This window comes from Cinclus cinclus, chromosome 6 (assembly GCF_963662255.1).
Source record: "Cinclus cinclus chromosome 6, bCinCin1.1, whole genome shotgun sequence".
NCBI lineage: Eukaryota > Metazoa > Chordata > Aves > Passeriformes > Cinclidae > Cinclus > Cinclus cinclus.
Genome location: NC_085051.1, coordinates 1,286,651 through 1,310,739, shown reverse-complemented (window position 1 = coordinate 1,310,739; position 24,089 = coordinate 1,286,651). Strand labels below are relative to the sequence as shown.

Below are 24,089 nucleotides of genomic sequence, written 5' to 3'. Positions count from 1 at the left end.
AGTCAGGGTGAGATTGGGCTCAAAGTGTATGTATATATTGGGATAATTAATGTAAGATAAAATCTTTAATCTTATTAATTTCCATTTATTGATACTTCAGGAACTTCACAGGAGTGAATGAACCCAACAACACACCCTGCCCTCATGACTTGGTTGCTCTATTTTAATGTCTCTACAGAGCTCCATTTAAATGAGAAAATAACTCAGTCTCTTTTTTTTCCCAGACATCAGGACAAAACACTGCTGAGTTGTGTTTTAGCAGCTCAAGGCAACAAATTTCTGCTTCTGTTGGCATCCATTGCCATGCTCTTGTGAAGTCCCCTGTTACCTGAATCCATGTCAGCTGAGTGCCATTCAGAGTTATATACATTTATTAAGTGATGACTAAAAAAATTCCAAAAACTACATCACACTTATAAAGAAGAATTGCCTTAAGTGTAATGGGTATTACTGAGACCTAGGGGAACTTCATTGTCTGACAGATGGTCTGACACCCACATTAAGAAATTCATAACCCAATCTCAAAGGAAAAAAAAAGTTCTAGGTAAGAACATATGTGTTTGTTGAAAAAGAAAAAAAAATTGTATCGATTATGTTTTAGTCAGAGCAAGCACATATGGCAGCTCCATTTTCTGTCACCATTTATTTTCTACTTAAAATTCAAATGTTACTAGGCAAGAGAAGAATTTGAGTATTAAAACATAGAAAAGAATTAACTAAGAACAATCCCTGCAAGAAGTTTATACTCATTGTTCATGGAAATTAATGGCCATCCAGTTAAATCAAACTTCCTCATCCCATTCTGCAAGCATCTCATCCCTTACTTTTTTTTTTTCTCTACATGTTCCTCCCATTGGTCGTTACAGTTTTATGATTATTTCCCAACCATCTGCTGTATTTCCTTGAGCCAAAATAATTTCCCTTTGTAATATGGTGAGTAATCACATCAGCATCATTTCCATGCAATTACACGTGTACTCACTAATCCTGCCTCCTCTTTCTTGTGTAAGTACTCACTGGGTAACTGGGGTGATTTGCCATTTCAGTTTCTAGTGAGCACAACTCTATCTGCAAAATTTCAACGTGCTAATTGTTGCCCCTTTGCATTTTGTTATTAATGAAGTGATAATTAAATAATTTACTCTAGTTCCCATCTCCAGACACCAAAAGGCACGTGCCTGTGGTATGGAAGGAGATGCTGGATGAACTGGGCTGTGCATTGTATTAATTAAGATGCTGGGCATCTTCAGAGGTTACACTGGGACTGGGGAAATGCAAAATGCAATTCCCCCCTTAGGATATCTGCAAATCAATGGGTTTTGAGAAATAGGATAGTATTGGTTTAAAATTCTCTGAAGGCTTTCGAAGGAGTATCCCCATTTTTTAGGTATTCCAGTCAATAGCCTCATGGTATCTTTTGTTCCATGGAGATGCTTGCTGTAATCTAGTACCCACAATGAGTGAAGTTGGTAGCAAATCAGAGTTCATTGCTAAGCAGATCATAAATAGAACCGTGCTGATTATCTGATGTTGTTAAGGGGAAGCAGAGGATCAGACCTCGGGCTGTGGTGGTTTTCTCATGCCAGGCTGAAGAGCTGCTCTGCCCCTGCAGTTTCTCAGGCCAGGTTTCTCAGGGTTAGCAGACCAGCCAGGTGAAAAGAGGAGGCAGATACAAAGCAGCAGTGCTCTTACAACTCTCCCTGGGATTTCCTTTGTAAATACAGCTGTAATTACTCCAGGCAGACAATTTGTAGTCCCAAAGCTCCTGGGAAACAAAGAGAAATTTTCTGAATCCATCCAGTGACACCTGAAACATGGTTTGCTTGTAAATGTACAGTAAATAATCTAAGAAGACACAAAGCTCTTCTAAGCAGGAGTAAATATTACATAACCACACCTTGTTTGTGACAAACTGCAAAGAACACACACAAAAATTCACAGGAGCTGCAGTCCTAACTTGAGGTGCCTGAGGTTTTCTTGCAGTGTAGAAAAGCTGCTCACATTTATTGCTCACATCATTAAGGTATGCCTGTCAATGCGTGAAGGCATTAAATCAAATAGCTGATGTGTTAATGAGTAAATATTTCATTATTATCTACAGTAGCAATGCAGGCATGCTTAGAGGACAATAGGAAACTGCCTGTAACATGCCTGCACAGAGTCCTTTCCTTTTGTAATGCTTTCTAAAAGCACTCAGATTAATGGTATTTTAGAGCAGCATTTGTTCTGATGTGTGGTTTAAATGCCAGTGGTAATGATATAATCCCCTAGTTCAATATCTAATACCATGCACACCCCTTTTAACTGGTTGTAGCAGCATTCCCATTTTAAAATTCTGGCACACAGCAAGGTAAAAGGTTTTTATGTAGGGGTTTCACAGTCCCAATGCTAAATGCACAAGAAGTTTTCTGTCTTTCTTCATTCTCTCCTTGTGAAATAAAATAGCCAAACTCCTACTGTCACCTCCTCTCTTTTGGTGCTCAGAGAAACCAACAGCTTGACATTAATGTGTTTTTCAACTTTTTAAATGGGTGTCACTCAAATTTCATTGATTCAGTGCTGATGTTATTGTAGCTTTCCTTTCTCTGGCCCTTTTGGGACAGACACAAGTTTAAATTTCTCATTACTAAAATGCTAACCTGCCCTGCATTTAATCAGAACTAAAGATTCTCCCCCTCCTTATGTGCAACCTGGAATCCTGGGTGTATGTTCAGGTGTTGATCTCTGTGCATAAAACTTCATTGTCCACGCAGTGATAGTAATTTCCATCACTTCATAAATGGCTTTCTCAGTAATAAAACATCTAAATATGCCATCTATTTTTTTTCCTGTTAGTTGCAAACTTCTAAGAGCATTTTCCATTCACTTTGAGATCTTAATTCTCTTCTTTGAAGCTGCTTCACTTTTCAGGGTGTTCTGATTTAAAATGTGCTCAATAAAACAGATGTTGTGTAGGTGCTGCTGGTAGGAAGTTCAAGGGTGTGAAGTGTGTTTCCATGCTCATGGTGTTATTTGTATCAACAGCAAAAGGTCCTAAAAATGAGTAAACAGGAATGTTCATCCTGGAAATTGTGCATGTGATGCAGTGCAAGTCTCTAAAATAAATGAAAGATGCTACTTTTGCTTACTAGATGTAAAATGGAAAGTCCATTGGGTATTTCTGAAAATATTCAGTTTTCAATCAGCTGGACACTTAATTAAAAAAAAATGGTTTCTGATCATGAAGACCACTGAGATGAAAGCAGTGGCAATGTGGTCCACAGTGCTTTCAACTCTCTGCCTCTGATCAGACTTAGAATAATTTCTCTGTTTCCACTTTTTTCTTCCTATTTGAAAAGGCTACTGCACCATCCCGGCCACAAGTGAGATCAGATCCTGGTGCACTCAAATAAATCCAAGTTCCAGACCCTAAAAGTGGGGTTAGGGTGATTATGCCTTAACACAGCTCTGGAGAGGTGTAAGCTATTCCCAACAACCTTACACTCCATATAGTTATTCAGTCCATGGCATATGTCAGATTTTTTCCCCGGTATAAAATCTATAATACTGCCTGAATTAGAATTCAGTTTCAAACAAGGGTAAAATCTCAACCCTATAAATGGTCTTATTACACAAAAACCAAAAAGACAAAAAGAACAAAAAACAGTAAAACAAACAAACAAAAAAAAAAACCTAACCAACCCAAAAAAAAAGAAAGTGTATGTGCTCAGGCTGCCTTTTGCTTCTTCTTTTACTTGCTAATCACTTCTTTTACTTTGCTCATCTAATATTAAACCAAAAGTAACCACAAAGTTTTATTCTCCCAATTATAATTCTTTGCTCTTTTTATTCAGCAGCTCTACACAACCACCTTCCTTATGCATGCTCTCTTGCCTTTCTCATGGACCTGAGCAGAACACAACAATATTGATTCAACACTCAAAAATGTGTCTTGTAGCAACCTGAGTTTTCTGTTGGTTTGTCAAAGACTTCCTTAACCCCCACTCCCAGCAGTGATAGCAACTGGGTTGTCACTTAGGGAGAAAACCTGTGAAGCAAAATCATGTTTGTGCTCTTTCAGCCTTAAAAGAGGAAAAAAACAACCAACCAAACAAACAAAAACCAACCAAACAAACAAACAAAAACCCCCACAACAACAATAACAATTTAAAAAAAATTAAAACCCACGGTCCAATACACCACAAAATGCAAACACACAAAAATGGGGAGGGAAAAAGCCACCTTTTTCTTACACTGCTCAGTATATGGCATCTCTGTAGCTGGAGATCCTAATCCTGCTAACAAAACTAAAATTGGATGGAAATAAAGGAAAGGGAAGGGATAACATGAGGATGCAGAATGCTGCCTGGGACTTGTGCTGGGTGACAGGAATTGCCAGCAGGCTGTCAGGCTCACAGTGGAAAGGTTGTGTCTGCTTCAGCCAAGGAAAGCAGGGATCCCCTGCCCCTTGGGGCTCTCAAGGCTCTCACCTGGCACTTTCCTAATGCTCAGGATTTGCTCTGCAGCTCTCATTTAGACTTTCCTTTACCAGACATGCTCAACTTGTTGCAGAACACTTTCTAAAATTTTTAAAGAGAAAAAAGATGATCCAAATTCCTGTTTTACCCGAAGTGTTGACAATTCAAAACTAAAAAAAGTTGGGTTTAGGGTGTACTGAATATATTTTTGCACTGGTTTCCTTCATGGAGATCCACAGTGCAGTCTTAGGGCATCTGAGCCAGATGTGTTGCTGGGGGGATGCAGAAAGAATTTAGGTTCCTGCCAGCTTCATGAATCTGTCATTCATGTGGATACTGGAAACAGCTGGAATTTGTCAGATTATTAAAAAGCTAACACACCCCCCCCCTCCCAGAGTTTTCCTGTGTCATAAGCCCAGGCTGTGCCTATCCCTCCACCTGGGCAGAAGTTATGGGTGGTGCCTTAGAGCAGTCCATTTCCCCTTCATTACAGCAACTCAGGAAGGACTCTGGATCTGGATGTTGGACAACATTAAACAACTGTTGTTCAAGCTGGTATCCATAATCCTTACAAGTATTTGGGAGAGGAGAGGGAGAGGAGAGGGAGAGGGAGAGGGAGAGGAGAGGAGAGGAGAGGAGAGGAGAGGAGAGGAGAGGAGAGGAGAGGAGAGGAGAGGAGAGGAGAGGAGAGGAGAGGAGAGGAGAGGAGAGGAGAGGAGAGGAGAGGAGAGGAGAGGAGAGGAGAGGAGAGGAGAGGAGAGGAGAGGAGAGGAGAGGAGAGGAGAGGAGAGGAGAGGAGAGGAGAGGAGAGGAGAGGAGCCTCCATTTGTCCTGTATGAATTTTCAATTTCTGTTTTAACTTGTTACAGGATAAAATACAGTAAAATGACCATAACATTATCTAACTGCCCTAACAAAGGAGCAGAAGCTAGGTCATTTTTGGCAAAGTGCTCTGAATTGGAAAATTATGTCGGGCTCAAGTTTACTGATTTTTAACACCTGCAAAGTCTTGGAGGCAGAGTAACTCTCACATTGAAGTGTTCCTTAACGGGGTTTAAACATTGATATAGTTATAATTTAAATACAAATATAATTTAAATACATACACATTTTTATTTATATTAACATTATGATGAATACTATGTTCTGCCATGTCCATGTTAGACATATTCTCCATCTGAAGATCAGCTACACAAACACACATCTCTCTGTTATTTTACAGTGCATTGCTTACCCTGTTTGAAATATAGAATTCCTACAGGGAATTCATAGAAATCCTTGTAATGCAGTAAATCCTTTAGCTACTTCAAGTCAGTTAATAGGCTTTTTAAGTCTAATCATGGCTCTGTGCTTGACAAATGTATCAGGATACAGCATTCACTGAGGGAAGTTGATACTGTCATTCATTCATTCATTTATGGCTTTGCATTAGAGAAACTGAAATCAGACTTCTATCTCCAATAGAAAAATAAACACAAGTAATTTGCATTTCTTTCTGGGAAAGGCAGGACTATTGACATCAAATACTTAGCAACTCTTTTACTCAGAGTCTTTAATTCAATGTAAGACAATTTACACAGTAAGAAACAACTTCTAGACTCTGGAACAGAAGTGGCCAGAACATTTTACACATAAGCAAATTCTTCTTAACTTGCCTCTTAAAGGGGAACTAAACACGCTGGTTTTTAGATATCTTAGTTTTGAAACTGTGTGATAAAAAACTCATTATCTTTGAGGAGTTCTGGTTTTCTTCATGTACTGAGAGTGCTTTGAGCCATAAAAAAATCCACAAATAAATACCACATTTTTATAAGCATTTATAGGAAGAATAAATTCCTTATGACTACAGTAGAACAGTGTCTGTGCACTATTATGCATGCATGGGCATTATTATTGGTTACCTAACTATAATAGGAAGGACAAATAAGACTGTAAAAATGTCTCACATTTAAAATAAATGTGGTCTTTAAATGCTCTGAACCAGTGTACTTTGGCATAAAATTGAAAAGAAAAAAAAGCAATAAAACCTCGACTGGACTCTGTTAACCCAAGTTCTGTAGCTGAAGAAAATTTGCATTGACATCAGGCCAGAATTTAGAACAGAATTACCAAAATAATATTTTAAATAATTCTGCATTTGTTGTTTCTCACGAGAAAAATGCCATGAAAGGTTCCTGCCCTTCATCTGCAAACAGAAACCTTCAGTGATTTTAAATAATGAAATTTATAAATTTTATTTGTAAAACTTTATAAAATTCATAAATAAATTTTATTTATAAAATCGGGGCTGATTTTATTGCCATTGGCACAGGAATGTGGGAGCTGCTGTCAGCATGGCAGGGTGATACAGCAGGGGTGGTTCAGCAGATCCTTCCCCAGGGATGCCTGACAAAGGGATGCACAGGGGCATTCCCACATCCTCTGCCAAAAACTTGGCTGAACCCTCCAGGCTTCGGTGACCTCCATCTCTCACTTCCACAAGCATTAAGACTTTATTAATGGGTTCTTACAGTAGCACTTCCGAGAAATGTTGGCGTTAGAACTGACATTAGCTGGGTAAAAAGAAACCCAGCAATCAAGGTATTTCTCTGCTATTTTAGTCTGGATTTTTGACAGACATTTTTATTCTCATTATCCCACTAATGCACAAGCACACTGCTACAGCACACTGCTATTATATTTCTGCATCTATTAAATTCACCTATTAAAGTGCAAACCTCCTTGGATGATGCTGAAGCCTCCTGGATGCAATTCTCTCTGGCAGCAAACCCTGTTCAGTTATTAATACTCTTCTCCGGGTTTGCAGGAGAGCTGCTCCCTCTGCTGAGTTCTCCGTGGATCGGCACAGGCACCTGATGTCCTTCCTCACCATGCTGGGCCCCAGCCCTGACTGGAATGTGGGGCTCTCTGCTGAGGATCTCTGCACCAAGGACTGCGGCTGGGTCCAGAAAGTCGTGCAGGATTTGATCCCCTGGGATGCTGGCACCGACAGCGGCGTCACCTACGAGGTACAGGCACCATCTGTCATTTCTTCACACGTGTCACCTCGCAGCAGTGGAGTAGGAAAGCAGCTTGATCCATGGTGATGCTGTCCATGCCTTTATACTTTCTACCCTACTAAATTTTTTTCTTAAAGTGAAATAAAATTCATTTAAACAGATGTTAGCTACATTTCACTCTCAGTTGTTTCGATGCCTCAAGTTTCATCTTCCATGTTTCCCAGATTCTGCACTGCACTGGGGTGTGACTCTGAACTTCACATCAAGTGTCAGCAAGTTCTCCTCACAGCTCAGTCACACAAAACAATCCTTTTCCAGCCCCAGAACCAAGGACAGCGCTGCAGCTTCAGCCCCAAAAAGTGCAAAGGGCAGAGAATTGAGGAGAGAATCTGGGAGGGTGGGACTGCAGAACCTGGAGCTGGAATTGGACAATGAACCCCAATATGGGAACGGACCAAAACTTATAAAAGTGTGAAAACTCCTGACACACCATCTATCCTGGGTGTAGCCATGGCCAGGCTCTTGCACTGCCCAAGGTGAATCCTTTGAAGGGCTTTTAATAAATCCCTACTTTATCACTGTCCAGCCTCTGCTCCAGGCAGCCTCTCCAAGGCATCAGTTTTGCCCGAGTTCCTTCAGCGTTAGCACTGACAGGACAATATGACATTCACCTGGGGAATTGTTAGCACAGAATGACAGGATGGGTAAGGTTGGAAGGAAGCCCAGTGGATCATCTGATCCAATCTCCCTATTTAAGCAGGGTCATGCTAGAGCAGATTATAGGACTCTGTACAGTTCTTGAATATCTGCAGTAAGGGAGGCTCTGCAGCCACTCTGGGCAGTCTTTTCCAGGGATTGATCACAGCGCAGTAAAGAATTTCTCATTTCTGCTCACCTATTTTGTTTATCTGTTGAATAAATAGAGGGCTTTGGCCACAAGCAAACCTTTGGGTCCCCACCCCCTTTTGTAGAGACCTAAGCAGTGCTATCAGCAGCTCCATCAGCTCAAGTTTGGGGCTGTTTCAATCCCCTGCCAACTGTTCTGCTTGGCACAGAAAACTTCAATTATTTCTTACAGCAAAGCAGAACAAAACCACCAGCAACAGAACCAAAACAAACAAAAACCCCACAAAAACAAAACAAAACAAATCCCCATACCAGTAAGTATGGATGCACCAAGTTCACCTCACATTGGAATTTTGCAGTTTAGCATTTCAGAGAAGCTTTAATTACTATTGGGTTCTTTTTTAACATTTTTTTCTTTTTTTACTGCAGTCTCCTAACAAACCTACAGTGCCTCAGGAGAAGATCAGACCTCTTACAAGCTTAGATCATCCTCAAAGCCCATTTTATGATCCAGAAGGAGGATCTATCAAGCTGGTGGCCAGAGTTGTCATTGAGAGAATTGCACGAAAGGTAGAATATATATATATATAAGCAAAATTCTCAAGCAAGCAAAAATCCATTTGGTAAACCAAAAAAATAATCAATTCTTTCTCCACCTCCCTTCCAAATCTACACTCCTCAACCTACCCACAGCAAAGATAATGGCAGAAAAAATATTAAGCTGTCTTAAAGTATTAGTTCTCCTACTTCTGGCAGTTATTTCATCTGCTCAGTTGGAGATTTTCTTTATGTATGCCTAGGAATTTGAAGAGAAAAAGGTGCTGCAGACACAGTAGTGCCTCACTATGTACTGGTTTAACCCCTCATGGATGCGTTTCCTCTCTTCACAACAATTTTTTTGCAGGGGGAGCAGTGCAATATCGTTCCTGATAACATAGATGATATTGTGGCAGATCTAGCACCAGAGGAAAAAGAAGAAGGTACGTTTGAAATTAGCTGGTGTGTTACTAATAATTTATACTTTGTTCCATTCCCCGGTGTGATTTGTAGATAAGGTACAAAACTGACTTAGGAGTAAAAATTCCACTCAGACAGTGATTTAGGTTTTCATCTCTTCTGGTCTCTTCTATCAGCCTTTCCTTGTACAGAAAAGAAATTGTATATATACCTAGAAGATTGCAATAACAATACAGGCAATAAAAGAGAGAAGACTTTTGGGGTTCAAATAACTATACATATTTTTAAAGAAAGTTGGCAGTTGGCAATTATTTTTTCTTCTGGGCTAAAACAGAGAAGAGAGAATGCAGAGGGAAATAATGTGTCCTATTAGAATCTAAAATAATTATTGGGCAAGTAAAGGGAAGAAGAACAGAAGGACATTTTTAACATGCAATGCCTTTCCTCACTTTTCAGATGATACCCCTGAGACCTGCATATACTCAAACTGGTCCCCATGGTCGGCCTGCAGCTCCTCTACCTGTGAAAAGGGCAAGAGGATGAGGCAGAGAATGCTTAAAGCTCAGCTGGACCTCAGTGTGCCCTGCCCAGACACCCAAGACTTTCAGCCCTGCATGGGTCCGGGCTGCAGTGATGAAGGTAACCAGGAATGGAAGGTGGAGCAGGAGAATTCCTTGTAAAATTCACTCTTCCTTCAAAGTTCTCGAGGATGTGGGTTGCTGTAGTACGGCTTGAGTTGTGGCCAAGTGAAAAGTGCTGGAGAACATGAGTGGAAGCTGTCTGTGGTGGATTCTGCATCTCAGCAGTGTCAGGGCGTGGAGTGCACAGAGGGACAAAGGAGAGTGAGGGATGCAGTGGAGGAGAGGACAGGAGAGCCTGGAAGGCAGCGCTGAAGGGATGCTGCACACGGGCTCTGCCAACGCCCACAGCTGAACACTCTCTGTGTTTCAGATGGCTCCACCTGCATGATGTCTGACTGGATTACGTGGTCCCCCTGCAGCGTCTCCTGCGGGATGGGGACGAGATCCAGGGAGAGATACGTCAAGCAGTTCCCTGAGGATGGCTCCATGTGCAAAGTGCCTACTGAAGAGACTGAGAAGTGTGTTGTGAATGAGGAATGCTGTAAGTATCTCATTCAGTTTCAGAAAACCCACCCAACAGCAGGAGCACTGCCCAAATCATTTTTTATGAGTCTTACTGGGGTCCCACAGAGCTCCATCTTAGGCCTGTGCTCTTCAGTACCTTAATTATGACATGGATGCAAGACTGGAAGAGATACTGGGCAAATTCCCAGATGATCCAAAGCTGGGAGGAGCTGCTGACTCCCTCCAAAGCAGAGAGGCCCTGCAGAGAGACCTCAATAAATTAAAGAACTGGGCAGTCACCAACCACAAGGAGTTTAACAAGGACAAGGGCTGGATTCTGCACCTGGGATGGAGCAGCCCGGGATGTACAGACAGGCTGGGATGGAAAGCAGTGCTGGGGAAAGGGACCCGGGGCTCCTGGTCCATGGCAAGCTGAATGTGAGCCAGCAGTGCCCTGGAGCCAGGAGGGACATCCCTGAGCCGGGGGCATCAGGCACAGCATCGCCAGCAGGGCCAGGGAGGGGACTGTGCTGCTCTGCTCTGCTCTGAGCGGGGCAGCCCCAGCCGGATGCCGGGGGCCACAATACAAAAAGAGTTATTAAACCATTAGAGAGTGCCCAAAGGAGGCCACGAGGATGGTAAAGGCTCCGGAGGAGAAGCCCTGTGAGGAGCAGCTGAGGGCACCGGGTCTGCTCAGCCTGGAGGAGTCTGAGGTCAGACCTCGGTGCAGTCACAATTTCCCCACGAGGGGCAGGCACTGATCTCTGCTCTGTGTGAACAGTGACAGGACCCAAGGCAGTGGCCTGAAGCTGAGTCAGGGGAGGTTTAGGCTGGATATCAGGAAAAATCTGGACATTAAAACAGGGTCCTCAGAGAAGTGGTAACAACTCCAAGCCTGTGTAAGTTCAAGAAGCATTTGGAAGTAGTCTCAGGGACATGGTGTGACTCTTGGGGATGACCCTGTGCGGTGCCAGGGGCTGGACTCGATGACCCTTGGGGTCCCTTCCAACTCAGCTGATGCTGTGATGCCCGTGAACGACTTTCTGTGTCCCCTTTGAACAGCTCCCAGCAGCTGCCTTGTCACTGAATGGGGGGAGTGGGACGAATGCAGTGCCAGCTGTGGCACCGGGATGAAGAGGAGGCATAGAATGATCAAGATGACTCCTGCTGATGGATCCATGTGCAAGGCAGAAACCACTGAGGCAGAGAAATGCATGATGCCCGAGTGCCGTGAGTTCCTCTGTCCTGCTCTAAAAACAAACATAATTTCTGACACAGGGCCCCAGCACACCAAGCACACAGCTAAACCAGAAGCAATGCTGTCCTATAAATACATATTATGGTATTGGCTTTTCACAAATATTAGAGTAAATACTGTATGTATAGTGTCAAAATAGTTTTTAAGATATAGTTTTCTTTAAAAGTAACATAAGTTAATAAAGTGTCTTTGTAGTAAGTAAACTACCTGCTTAGTTAAACAACACCCAGTAAAAACACCTGATACTAATATACCAATTACCAACACCAATACCAATTGGTATACCAATACCAATTACCATCTATAAAAATTAAAAACCACAGCCCAAATTAAAACTAAGAAAAAATTAATTAAAATCACAACCAAAAAACACACATGCTCTAAAAAAAACATATTAAACAGTTCCTAAAATTTAAAAAATAATTTATGAAAAGTTTAAAAATGTATAATAAAGCTATAAATATACAACAGACTAATAAATTTAAGAAGTATCTCCAAAACAACAAGTATGCTCTTAGCTAAATGCCAAGCACCCAGCCATTATAACCTTTTGCTTTACTGTTTGTCTGTTATTGTCTTTTATTAAACCTTTTAAAATCTGCCCAAAAAAATAAACCTTGTTTTTTACACAACGCGTTGTCCCAGCACACAAAGAGCACAGCTAAACCAGAAGCAATGCTGCTTTGCCTAGTCCTCCTTAAAATTAGGAAGAAAATCTTAGGGGTTGTGCATTAAGTAGCACATTCACTGACAGGGTGAGAGCATCAATAGAAAATGTTCAGTGGTATCCTGTTGTATGACCCACACAGTGGTGTGTGTGTGTCAGCAATCCATACCTAAACAACTCTGAGTTATGCAGTATGAGGTGTATTTGTCCATAAGGCTAGGATAAAACAAATAAAACAGTGCCCTCCCCTTTTAACCCATTAAAAGTTCAGAAATTGAGGTGTTTCTTTGGTGCAATCAGCCAGCCACACCCTTACTGTCACTATTAATTTCTTAGGGAATATTGCATTTTCATCAGAGACAATAATTTAAAAATTTTTTTGGTAGACTAACTATGGAAGCTTCACTTTTTGGACTAAATTAAGTTGACTTCTGTTCACTGCAACAATTTTTTTTTCCTTTTTTTTTCTTTTTTTCCCCAGGAGTTATGATTGAAACATAGCTCCTTAAACTATTTATTCTCCAAATGCACTGAGACCCAGCAGATATAACTTAAATAAAGAAAAAGATAGCAAATATATTTAAATCAAGCAAACCTTTCAATTTAATATCAAGTTTTCTGAGCTTCTTCAGCAGCACCATTCTGCTTGTGACAAGAAGTATAATTGGCTGATGACAGATAAAACGCAGCACATTTTCCACCTGTATTATTTTCAAAACGTATACCTTCATAACCTATTTATAAGAAGAAAATGTTAAAAATAAAAATTCATTACCTTTTTATTTCCTACCAGATACCATCCCCTGCCTGCTCTCTCCCTGGTCTGAGTGGAGTGACTGCAGTGTAACCTGTGGGAAGGGAATGAGAACAAGGCAGAGGATGCTGAAATCTGCTGCTGAGCTGGGAGACTGCAACGAGGAGCTGGAACAAGCAGAGAAATGCATGCTGCCAGAATGCCGTAAGTGTGGAAAATTCCCTGGGAAGAGGAGGCTAATTATGTGTCAAAATCTATGGATCAAATCTCTATCACCAGTTCTTAGCATCCCTTCTTAGATAGGCAGGGTATCAACTGTGCATTGTTAAAAATTATTATTATTATTATTATTATTATTATTATTATTATTATTATTTACTTTCAGCAACTGAGACCTGAAATATGACCAGCTTGCCCTACTTCAGCCCATGCTAATTCCCAATATTTCTGTGGGAATACAGCTCTGCATGTTTAACACACTACAGCTCCAAGGCAACCCCCTAGCAGGAAATAAGTCAGAATTATAAAACATGGTTTATCACTCAAATGCAGACCATGTGCCAGGAAAGAAAGAAGAGTTTGAAATCACTTGTGTGATTCTTTTAGCTCAAAAAGAGCACAAAAGAGGTGGAGAAATCCACCTTTGATACACCTCTGAATGGTATCACTCTGCAACCTGCTACTGGATGGTGAGGAGGCAGCTGCAGAGAACTTTTTACCTTACTCCATTAAAATCCCCCATTTCTTCGGTAAAGCAAATTTCTAGTTGCTTTTCAGTCTTTGTGAAGTGTGATAGCCTAAGGCACTGCTGAATGAATGAGATATGATTGCTTTTAGCATCCTGTTGCCAGCTGGTTTATGAGGTTTTATCACAAATTACATTATTTTTCACAGAAAGTATTGGTTTAAAAGGCTTTTACACTGTAATTGCTCATTCAGCTTTTCTTAAATAATGTGAAATATCATTTTGATTATTATTCATTGGGGCTGTAAGTGTTAAGCAGTGCTGAGAGATAAAAACTTTCAAGATATAATGGCATTAGTGAATGTGGCTTATTGCATAACACTGCCAGCAAAGCGAGGCTCAGATCTCAGAGGCAGCAAATTCTTTTTAAATATAACTCAATTTTCAACAGCTTTCCATTACAGAACTGACAGATGGGTGGGGAAATTGAAGAAGGCACAGGAGAATTATTTATATGTTCTTTGTAATTTTAGTGATCTGCCAGCACCACTCTTGAAGAAGAAATCGAAGAGCGTGTCAAATAACACTTCTGCTAGAAATGGACTCAGAAAATTTTGACATGGCAGCCTCCAAACAATTGCTGAGAGGACTGGAGGCTTAAGTAGAGTTCACGTAGTTGGGGTGTAAAGATTCATCAACACACCTGTGTTTAGATCTCATGGATTTTGTGTCATTCTTTTGGTGTTTCTCATTCCCTGCAGCCATCGACTGTGAGCTGACTGAGTGGTCCCAGTGGTCTGAGTGCAACACCTCCTGTGGCAAGGGCCACATGATCAGGACAAGGATGATTAAAATAGAGCCCCAGTTTGGGGGAGCAGCTTGCCCTGAGACCGTCCAGCGTGCAAAATGCAGAGTGAGGAAGTGCCTGAGGGGAGCAGGGATGGAAAAAAGGCGCTGGAAGGAGGCCCGGGAGAAAAGGAGAAGCGAGCAAGCAAAGAAGAATTTGGACAGTGAGCAATATCCAGGTGAGCGTGGAACCACTTTCAGTATGTCCATGGCTTTTCTGTGTGGCAGGAGTCTGTGAGAGCATCTTCAGCACTTCAGTCAAGGCAAAGTTTTAGCCATGCAATAAAATCCAGCCACTTTCAGTGCTTGCCCATCACCAAAATCACCCAGCCTAAGCTTAGGGCACCATGGAGAAAGCTCCACATCATCTGTCTGTGCCCCAGCACTAAGGGTATTTTAGCTACTCCACACAAAAGTGTGAGAAAGTTTCAAGTTTACACCTGGCTGATTGCAGTTTCTGCAGATCTGGGTAGTAATCTTTACATCCAGTTAGCTTCGAGCATTTAAAAATATTTATTCCTGCATCCGAATTGCTGAATTTCAGAACTGAACTAATTTCCACCTCAGCAGTCTGATTCAGACTCGGGCTGATCCAAGAGATCTGCTCAAACTGCTCTTCCAATGGAGGATAGTATCATCAAGTACTGGTTCCTCAAATCAACAAAACATATCTTGTGGAATAATTAACATTAACTGGATAGGAATTACTGCTAAATTGTGGCTCATGCTTGTCTGACATTTAACAATTTCATAATTTTATCTGTCTTTTGTACTGAAGATGTTAAATTTCTTTTTACTTTTTCCAGTGTTTGATACTACTGAAAAGTTAATCAAATCACTTATTTTTTCCAGTTTGTAGGCTGAAACCATGGACTGCTTGGACAGAATGTTCTACCCTCTGCGGAGGTGGAATTCAGGAGCGCTACATGCTGGTAAAGAAGAGGTCCAAAAGCACTCAGTTTACCAGCTGCAAAGACAAAAAGGAGCTAAGAGCATGTAATGTCCATCCTTGTTAACAAAACACAAGGTTCCAATGATGCATTCTGAGCTAAATGGAAAGTCAACCTTGGTTTGTTTTTTTAGAACAACAACAGCAAAATATAAAGTGTATATTAGTTTTCATTTTTGCAGTGTGGTTTGCTTTTTAGTCTTGCTGGTGCAAGAAAAATATTTTATAAATATTTCCTCACGGATCTATGCTGAGAGTAAGTCTTTGGTACTCCAGCCAGCCCTTAATGCATAAAAATAGTAAAGTCATGGTGAGTTATTTAACTAAAATGCAGACACATCTGTGGACATGGAATAGCCATACAGAAATACCACTTGCAAAGACATGGGATGCATGCATATTGACAGAACTAAGTTAAAGTGACAGAAAGTTTCATCTGTGGGAGGATTTCTCTCTAGATTTGATTTTGAAAATCCAAAGCAGTGCCTCTGTGAATATACAACTATGCCAAGGAGTAATTTCAGTAATACTGGTTCAATGACCTTAAAGGTGCATGTTTATCTTTTTACACTATTGAGTTAAGCTGATAGATATTATTATTGTTATAATCCTAAACACTTTTTTTCACATGGATGCTGTGGTCCATGCAAGAAAGTCTGTTTTCCTTCCAAACTTAAACAGGAAATAATTTTTGCATCTCAGTTGTGATGTCTGTCCACCACACAATCACAGTCAAGATGTCACGTAAAGAAAACATGCAAATATCATAATATGTGTACAGTCCACCATTGCCTGTCAAAATGGACACAGAACTAGTAGAAATTGGTCCAGAGTGTAGCAACAGCTGTGCCACAGGATGTCTTCCACATGAGAGACACTAAAAGATCAGATTCAGTTTCACAAGGATCTTATTCAGAGGTGAAGAGGGAGACAGGTTTATAATCAAACAAAAATGGTAGAGGAAAGGTGGGCCAGGCTCTCACGCATCCCTTAAAACTGAAATGAGACTCTGAAAGGAAACAATGAAGGTCTTTTTCAAAAACTGATTATAGATTGGCACAAGATACAAAATATGTTTACGGAAGGGTCGTTTATGTCTTTTTTAATCAGAGCATGGGGTAATCTAAAAATTACTAAATTTTTGAGAATTACCCGTTTGTGGATACCCTATCCGGGTTAAATGCCCTTACTGACTACTTGAGTGATTAAAAAACTGCTTGAGATTAGAAAATACCTCCTCACTCTTCTAATTGCTGTTTTACCCCACCTCCTACAGAATTCAGCTCTCATCTCCACAGAGTCAGGTGTAATCAGGGAGACCCTTGGGCCCCACTTGCTATTGGAATACAATATTTTCTTGTAGTTTAATGTTCCTGTAATAATCTAACATTAAGAGGGGAAGGTCATGGGTTACCTTTTGGTCCAGTCAAGGCAGCACACCCCAATGTCTCTACAGAAGTAACAGCAGTGCACTGAAAATAAAGATTGTTGATGCCGACTCTTAAGCTTGAGAGAAATGAAAGGAAAGAATTTTTTTTAATTGTCTCTAAACCAGCCTTAAGTAATTTGCTCACTTCCTTAACACTTGGTCACTACCCTGAGGACTTGACAGCTGCGTTTTAAATATTGCTGTGCACCACAACCCTCTGAGCTGTTCATCTTCCCCACCACCACCACCCTGGGGATCTTCTGTTCCTGAACAGCTCACTGGGCTGGTGGCATTAATTGTGGGGCTGTTCATCAGCATTTGTCCACTGAACACTACAAGGGCTGCTCAGGACTTCCACAGCCTCATCCCACCCCCTCTCAAGGTATTTCACTGCTTTCTGCAGATTTGGAGTGAAGGAAAGACATGAAGAACAATGGAACCAACAGTAGTGCGAAGTGTCTCCTGCTGCTGCTAAATTAAATGGGTCCATACCCATAGCCAACCAAACCAGGAGAAAAAAAAATACAAGAAGATTTTAATGCTAAAACCAAACATTTTACTTTTTGCACAGCTTGGCTCACTTACTAATATTAATTCAGATATTTTGCCTCCTTGTGCCTGTTCAAAACTCGTTCAGTTTATGTCTCTACAGCACTGCCATTACAGCATAGCAGCAAGACTGTCCCTTGCTAATGCATTTAGGGTCTTACATCTCACTTTTGTGACCAATAAAGAAAACCCAATGAAAAAAGCAGTGGAATGATATAGGTACTGGAGGGGTGACCAGCTGAGCATCTTTTGGGTGAAGAAACTGCAGAGAAGGGCCACAGTGATCAATGCCAGGGGCTCAGCCAGGGCAGAGCCGCATCCCTGGGTGAGCTGGCAGAGGGTGTCCCAGCTGAGGCCATTCACTCAGCAAAGTAATCTTTGGCCATAAAATGTGTGGCAGAGTGTTTTTAAAGGCTCTGAAGGGTCTGTGAGCCTGGGAAAGAGGGAGCAGAAGTTTCTACTGAATGGAAAAAATTGCTGAGTTCAGGAACCAGATTTATGTCATCAACCCTTAGCACTTGTTCAAGCTTATCTTGCAAAACCGTGCCTGTTTCAGCAAATAATCAATGAAACCCAGAGTTGAGTTTTCATTTTCACATTTGTTCCAGTTCATCAACCTGTTTTGTCTACTAAATATTCCCTTTGCCGAAGGCCACGTGGTCCAAATACACTTATAGAAAAAATACAACACCTTTCTGAACATGCTCACAAAATTGTCCATTAAAACAATCTGGCATTCTTTTCTCTGTGCTTCTTGCTAATTTGATTCTCCACATCCTTTTTTTTTATTTTTTCCCTCTCTCTTTCTCTCTTAGAAGGCTGTTCAGTGTGATTTCTAGTCATTTCTCTTAGGCTCATTAAAGTTCTGAATGTTGCAAATTGCTTTTCCCCCCACCTTGTTAATAGAAAAATGACAAGGTAATTGCACCGGGTCAGAAATGTGTGCCCACTCCTATGTATGTTCAGCTGCTCACACTTATTTATCTGTTGAAGCATTTTACAGATCAACTTGTCTTTCTTCTTACTTGATACAAGAGAAACACTTAGGCTTGTTACATTTTGTAAAAAAAGAAACACGAACAAAAACAAACTAAGAAAAAAAAAGAGAGGTTGATTTTCTATTCAGAAAAAAAATAAAGAAAAAGCTCTGATATACAATATGTAGAAGTCTTGCATTGTTACTGTAAACTTTCTAGTAGTGTAATAGGCACTGGTTATCAGTCAATAAAAATAAGAACTATTATCGTTCTGATGTCCTGAATAATCCTGCTGAACTCAAAGCACAGATGTCACCCCAGTTTTGTAGACCTCAACTACCAGATCTTAGCATTGTGCGTACATTTTGTTTTTTTTTTTTTAATACACAAATGATGGAATCTTTACACATAATAAAAAAGAAAAGTTAGGGGCTTAACAAATGTACAGTAGGACTCTGTGCAGCATATGAGTTAAACGAAGTTTTGTTTGATTGCATTTTTAGATTTCCTTTGTTGTTTTTGTTTGCTGTGGAATTATGAAAAAGCTATCATGAACATTTCTTACCAAAGTCTTGTGTAGATGTTTTGTAGCTGTCTGCCTAACACATTATTATTATTATTGTTGTTGTTACTATTATTATTATTATTATTATTATTATTATTATTATTTTGGAATAAAGACATCTTTACTATGATTTTTACACTTGTATGAGATTCTGTTCAACTAAAATGATTATGTACACCAAGAAAACATTTATTAATATGAGTCGAATCATGTTCTTATTTACATTTTACTCCCATTCATGGAAACAGGATATCAGGAGTAAGTGGATTTTACTAGAACCTGTTGTTCTTTCCACTTGTAAGTTGTTTGCATCAAGGTCTTTGCCAAATAGTTTGTTGCTCCTTTGAACTCACAGGGTAACTTAGGAACATCACATAATGTATTTGTGTATCTCTCACATGTGGGTTTTGCTGCTGTTGTCAGTTTTTAATAAAAGAGAAACTATTTAAAAGAACACATTTTAAAGCCTCGCTGTACATGAAAGGAAAAATCATTAAAAATAAGCTCACAAAAAGTCTGAGATTTTGTGAAACTTCCAACTGATCTTTTGTGCTACTGAAAAACTGTTTGGGGACACTGCGGGTCCGAGTGTGCCACTGATAATCACTCAGAAATCATGGGGGTGAGGGGGGCCACACAACAATGCTGCTGCTCTAGAAATGTCTGTAACATCTGCAGCCAGCTAAGAGCAACCAGTGTGTTCACAAAAAACCCCTCTATCCTAAAACTGTAGTGTATCCTGAGGGGAAGCTGGAGGTACTATTTCAAATATGCTAAAGCCCCTAAAACTCTGGAAATCACATTTGAGGCACTTAGTGTTCTTTGCTCCATGTGCAAACCCATTTAATATTTTTATTGCAGCACTTTCAACCATATGATGCAGCCACTTCACGTAGTGTTGTGCAAAACAAAGCAATTGTCTTGAGTTGAATGATGCTAGGTTCTGTGTCTTTGTCCTGGTTTGAAAGACAGGCGTCTGCTAAGAAGAAAGGAGGCAGGAGCCTCTCTTGAAATGGAAAATGTAAACCCCCTCCCTCCAAATTATTGTCATTTTGAAATCAAGGTGCTCTCAGGCAGAGATGGAAATAGGAATAATAGTTCTTTACTAGGAAAAATTAAAATAAAAATACGGCATTACAGAAAAAAAAAGGAAAAAAAACCCAAACAAACCCAAAACCCTGCCAGAGTCAGAATACCACCTGACACCCCATCAGTCAGTCAGGGTGTTGGAGCAGTCCCATTAAATGGTGGCTGCATCCTCCTGCAGTGACAGATGTGGTTCTGTTGGAGCAGTGCTCCTCTAGAAGGTGCAGTTTTCCTCTAAAGGTCCAGTGGTGATGAAGATGGGCCTCATTTTTCTCTGGAATCCAGTGGGAAAAGGCTGCTGTGATGTTCCAAATCTCACATTTTTATCTGTGAAGGAATGCCTTGGCTCCTCCCCCTGGGTGGAGCATCTCCCAATGGGATGATGGAATTTTATCAGTCATGCAGTGGGACTCAATGGCCCATTAACAGGAGATATCTCCTGGAGGAAGGATGGGTGGTGGAAAAGATAAAGAACACTGCCCCAGCTGGTTTTAACAGCTGGTGATAGAATACACAGCCCTGGTCACATCCTGCCTTGCAAGCCAAGACAGTCCTCTGCTTTCCAAAAGACAGAACAGTTTGTGCCATAACTGATGGACATATTGCCTGCTCAGCAGGCAATGACAGTTTTCACATGTGGTCCAGGCATCTTAATGCACCCAAAATGTTAGTGCTGGGAGCTCTGCATTCTCATCTTTCTCCCTGAAGCCCTCAGGAGCCTCAGTTGCTCTGCCATCAGTAATAAATTTGCAATCACTGGGACAGGAAAGCCCTCCCTCTCTGTATAAGTAGCACATTTGCACAAGGAGCAGAAATTAAGCCTCTCATAACTCACAGTTTGCTTCCATTACATGGCAGGTTATTTTGAGAAAGGTCTTTTAAATTATATATTTTATATACATTTCAAAGAAAGACCAAGACCCTTAAACCCTCACCCAACATGGTTGAAGTGCAAAAAAGCACCCCAAAGCAGTCTGGTGTTTACCAAACCAGCTGTGTGTAACTAAAGTGGCTTTTTATCTGAAAAAGACAGACAGAGCATGTGCATATAAAGATAAAGAGCAAAGATGTCTCTGTCACAGAACCTTTCCAAGCAATGCTCTCCTTCCCACTGCTGCTGCCAAAAATATTGTGATATTATAAGGAGAATATACAGAAGTAGCCAGTGGCACTTCAACAAAGTCTCCTTAAGTAACCTCTCCAGATACATCTAATGAGGCTGGGATTAGGATTTATATTTCTTCAAAAGCACTGAGCCAAGGAAGCTGATAAAAACATGAGTGGCAGATCCCACATTTCACTCTTAAACCTCGAGGTATCACATAATACTTTATCCATATAAATCAGAAGTTAAAAGGTAAAAAAAACAAGTCTTTTACTTACAGTGTCCTTAAGACCATTCAGGCAGTGAAAGAACCAAAGCAGTGTCTAGAAAACACCAAGTTAGATTATAAGTAAAAAAATTTGCAAATGGTCCATGTCATGATTTCAAAGTGCATAATGATTATGAATGGTAAAATATAATTTTATAGTAATTACATAAAAAGATACCCAGAAAACAAGGTGCACAGTTATAGAAACTCACAGTTTCTTGCAGTGCTCCCAGAGCAAACAAGCAGCTGTAATATTTAAAAAACCAAAATATATGCACTCGTTCTCAAATATCTTCACTGATGGAAAAGAAACTTTTCTCAAGCAATCTACTTGTGAACACATAGTTCTATATTTTTTTGCTACATTTCAACTTCCGTTTCACATGCACTTTAAATGTCAGAAATGAGGACAAATATCTGTAAATGGATCATTCCCGGAGGACACAGCAGTGCACGGAGGAATCAATGCATTCACACACAAAAATACTTGAAATGTCTTTTCTGGAGAAATAAAATGAAATCCCACTAGATGGCACTGGCAGCCAACACAGACAGCTGTGTGTGTGTGGCTTAAAAAAAAATAAATGAAAAATAAATAAATAAAATAAAATAAAATAAAATAAAATAAAATAATAAAATAAAATAAAATAAAATAAAATAAAATAAAATAAAATAAAATAAAATAAAATAAAATAACTACCGAACAAAACATAAACCCCAAGCAAGCAGAGCCTGTGTGCAGAAGGAGAAAATTTCAAGGATTTCAAACACTCCTGCAAGAGAGGGCAGGGAGAGGAGGTTTGAAGCCAGCCTCTCTGAGTCTCTGTGCCAGGGTGAAGGTACTGGTGACCCAGCAGAGCTGGGGGCTGTAGCCAGGATTCTCAAGGGCTAGAGAGAAGGAAAACAGCTTGGCTGAGCCCAGGGTTGGAATTACAGATGGAATTTTGAGGCCACTGTGATCCAGAAGTCACTTTGGTGCCCAGTTTCTTCTCTGGCAAGATTTCCAGTACTGAGACAGCAAAGCGCCCGTTAGAGTTGTGGTGATGTTATTTTATTCCCTGATATTGTATAAAGATGAGTATTTTTGAGGTGGATACATTTTAGAACTGCCAAGAAAGCTGCACAGAAATGCAGCCCCAGCCTTCTCCTGCTTAATTTGATTGCAATGGGCAGCTCCATCTCACAGTCCTCCTACCCACACAAAATCTTTTCTGTGCTCCGATAAAGCAGACCTTACAGTTCTGGAAAGTTGGTTTTTTTGTTTTTTGTTTTTTTCCTTCTTGAAAAGCCTGTAGGTTGTAGGCCATCACAGTCTTTGTGGAGAAGGATTACTGTGCCACGTGCAATGATTCTCCACACCACTAAAAGTTGGCCAAGTTTGTTAGTTTGCCATTCACCATAAATAATGCAAAGATATGAAAATCTGCAATACTTATTTCATCCAGGTCATGAGCCATTTCCCAAGTGATGCAGGCAGCATCAACTCCCTGCCCTCCTGTAGGCAGGGATTGCAGCACATGCTGGGATGTATTCCATCAGAAACATCCCAGCTGGAACCAAGCCACGATGGCCCAAAGGCTGGGCTGTGTCCCAGCAGGGATTTCAGGCTCAGGACAGGTACTCATCCAGTGTTCCCTGAAAGTTTTGCAGCTCTGAATCACAGAAGGGAAAATAAACATTAAAAAAAGTAATATTTTTGGAGGTTAAATAAAACTTTTAAAAAAACTTCCTACGGGACTACCAAATTAGAGACATTTTTGCTGCAGCTGAAATTGAAAAGTTTAAGTGCATTATTTGATTCCACATGAGCTAAATGTTTCAAACCAGCTTTTTCTCTTTATTCACACTAAAGTGTATTTTAAAATTGGAGTGGTCTTACAAGTCAAGAAGACAACAGCCTTGTCTATTTTGATGGAATTTGAAAAAGGTTTCAGCATGAATCACCTATAAAACCATAACATTTCAAGCTCTTTATCAAAAAAGAAAAAAATATTATTTTTTTTTTATTTTTGTCAATCAGGGTAAAAAAAATCAAAATTTCAATTTTCAATAAGAGCAATAGGTACTCATATTATTCCAAGTACCTGTGACAAACTAATTCTATTTTGTAAAAGTCACTGCTCTGCTAATTAACATACAAATTTTCACTGCTGATTACAACACACAGTACTCAAAGAATACTCCTAATATTTTTATTTTAAGGACTACAAAAAAAACCCTCATTTTCTTATTTTCGAGTTTAAAATATAAAATATAACTGCCAGCCAACTCAATATTCCTTTAAAATAACAGGTTTCTCACCGAGATTTCTTTTTTCACTTTATATTTAGACCATTAGCTGAAAAAAAACGGTATGCACTGGCTTACAGAGAGCATCTTGCCTACCACACTTCAAGAAGGGCAAAGTTGTTGAAGCAGTAATTTGTGAGCAGAGCTGTACTTCCATAAATTCTTTTGTGGCCTTAGGGATAATAGGACACCTGAGAAATTGGTTTGAGCCACAGAATTTGCTTCCTTTATGAATTGCTAGAAAGTGAAACGCTGCATTTATTCTAAAGTACTATTAAAAAAAAAATGTTCAGAACTTGGTATTTCTAACTTCTATAA

The 24,089-nt window shown here is 40.2% G+C and overlaps 1 protein-coding gene across 1 annotated transcript in view; it reads left to right on the top strand.

The window, feature by feature from the left end:
• SPON1 (spondin 1) overlaps positions 1-15,570 on the top strand; it is a 168,731-nt gene extending 153,161 nt beyond the window's left edge. The window contains exons 8-16 of the mRNA XM_062494983.1: positions 7,264-7,465; positions 8,732-8,872; positions 9,207-9,282; positions 9,716-9,898; positions 10,211-10,381; positions 11,407-11,574; positions 13,063-13,227; positions 14,470-14,733; positions 15,407-15,570. Of these exons, the coding sequence (XP_062350967.1) occupies positions 7,264-7,465; positions 8,732-8,872; positions 9,207-9,282; positions 9,716-9,898; positions 10,211-10,381; positions 11,407-11,574; positions 13,063-13,227; positions 14,470-14,733; positions 15,407-15,570 (1,534 nt within the window). The remainder of the gene's footprint in view (positions 1-7,263; positions 7,466-8,731; positions 8,873-9,206; positions 9,283-9,715; positions 9,899-10,210; positions 10,382-11,406; positions 11,575-13,062; positions 13,228-14,469; positions 14,734-15,406) is intronic.
• The last annotated feature ends 8,519 nt before the right edge of the window (positions 15,571-24,089 follow it).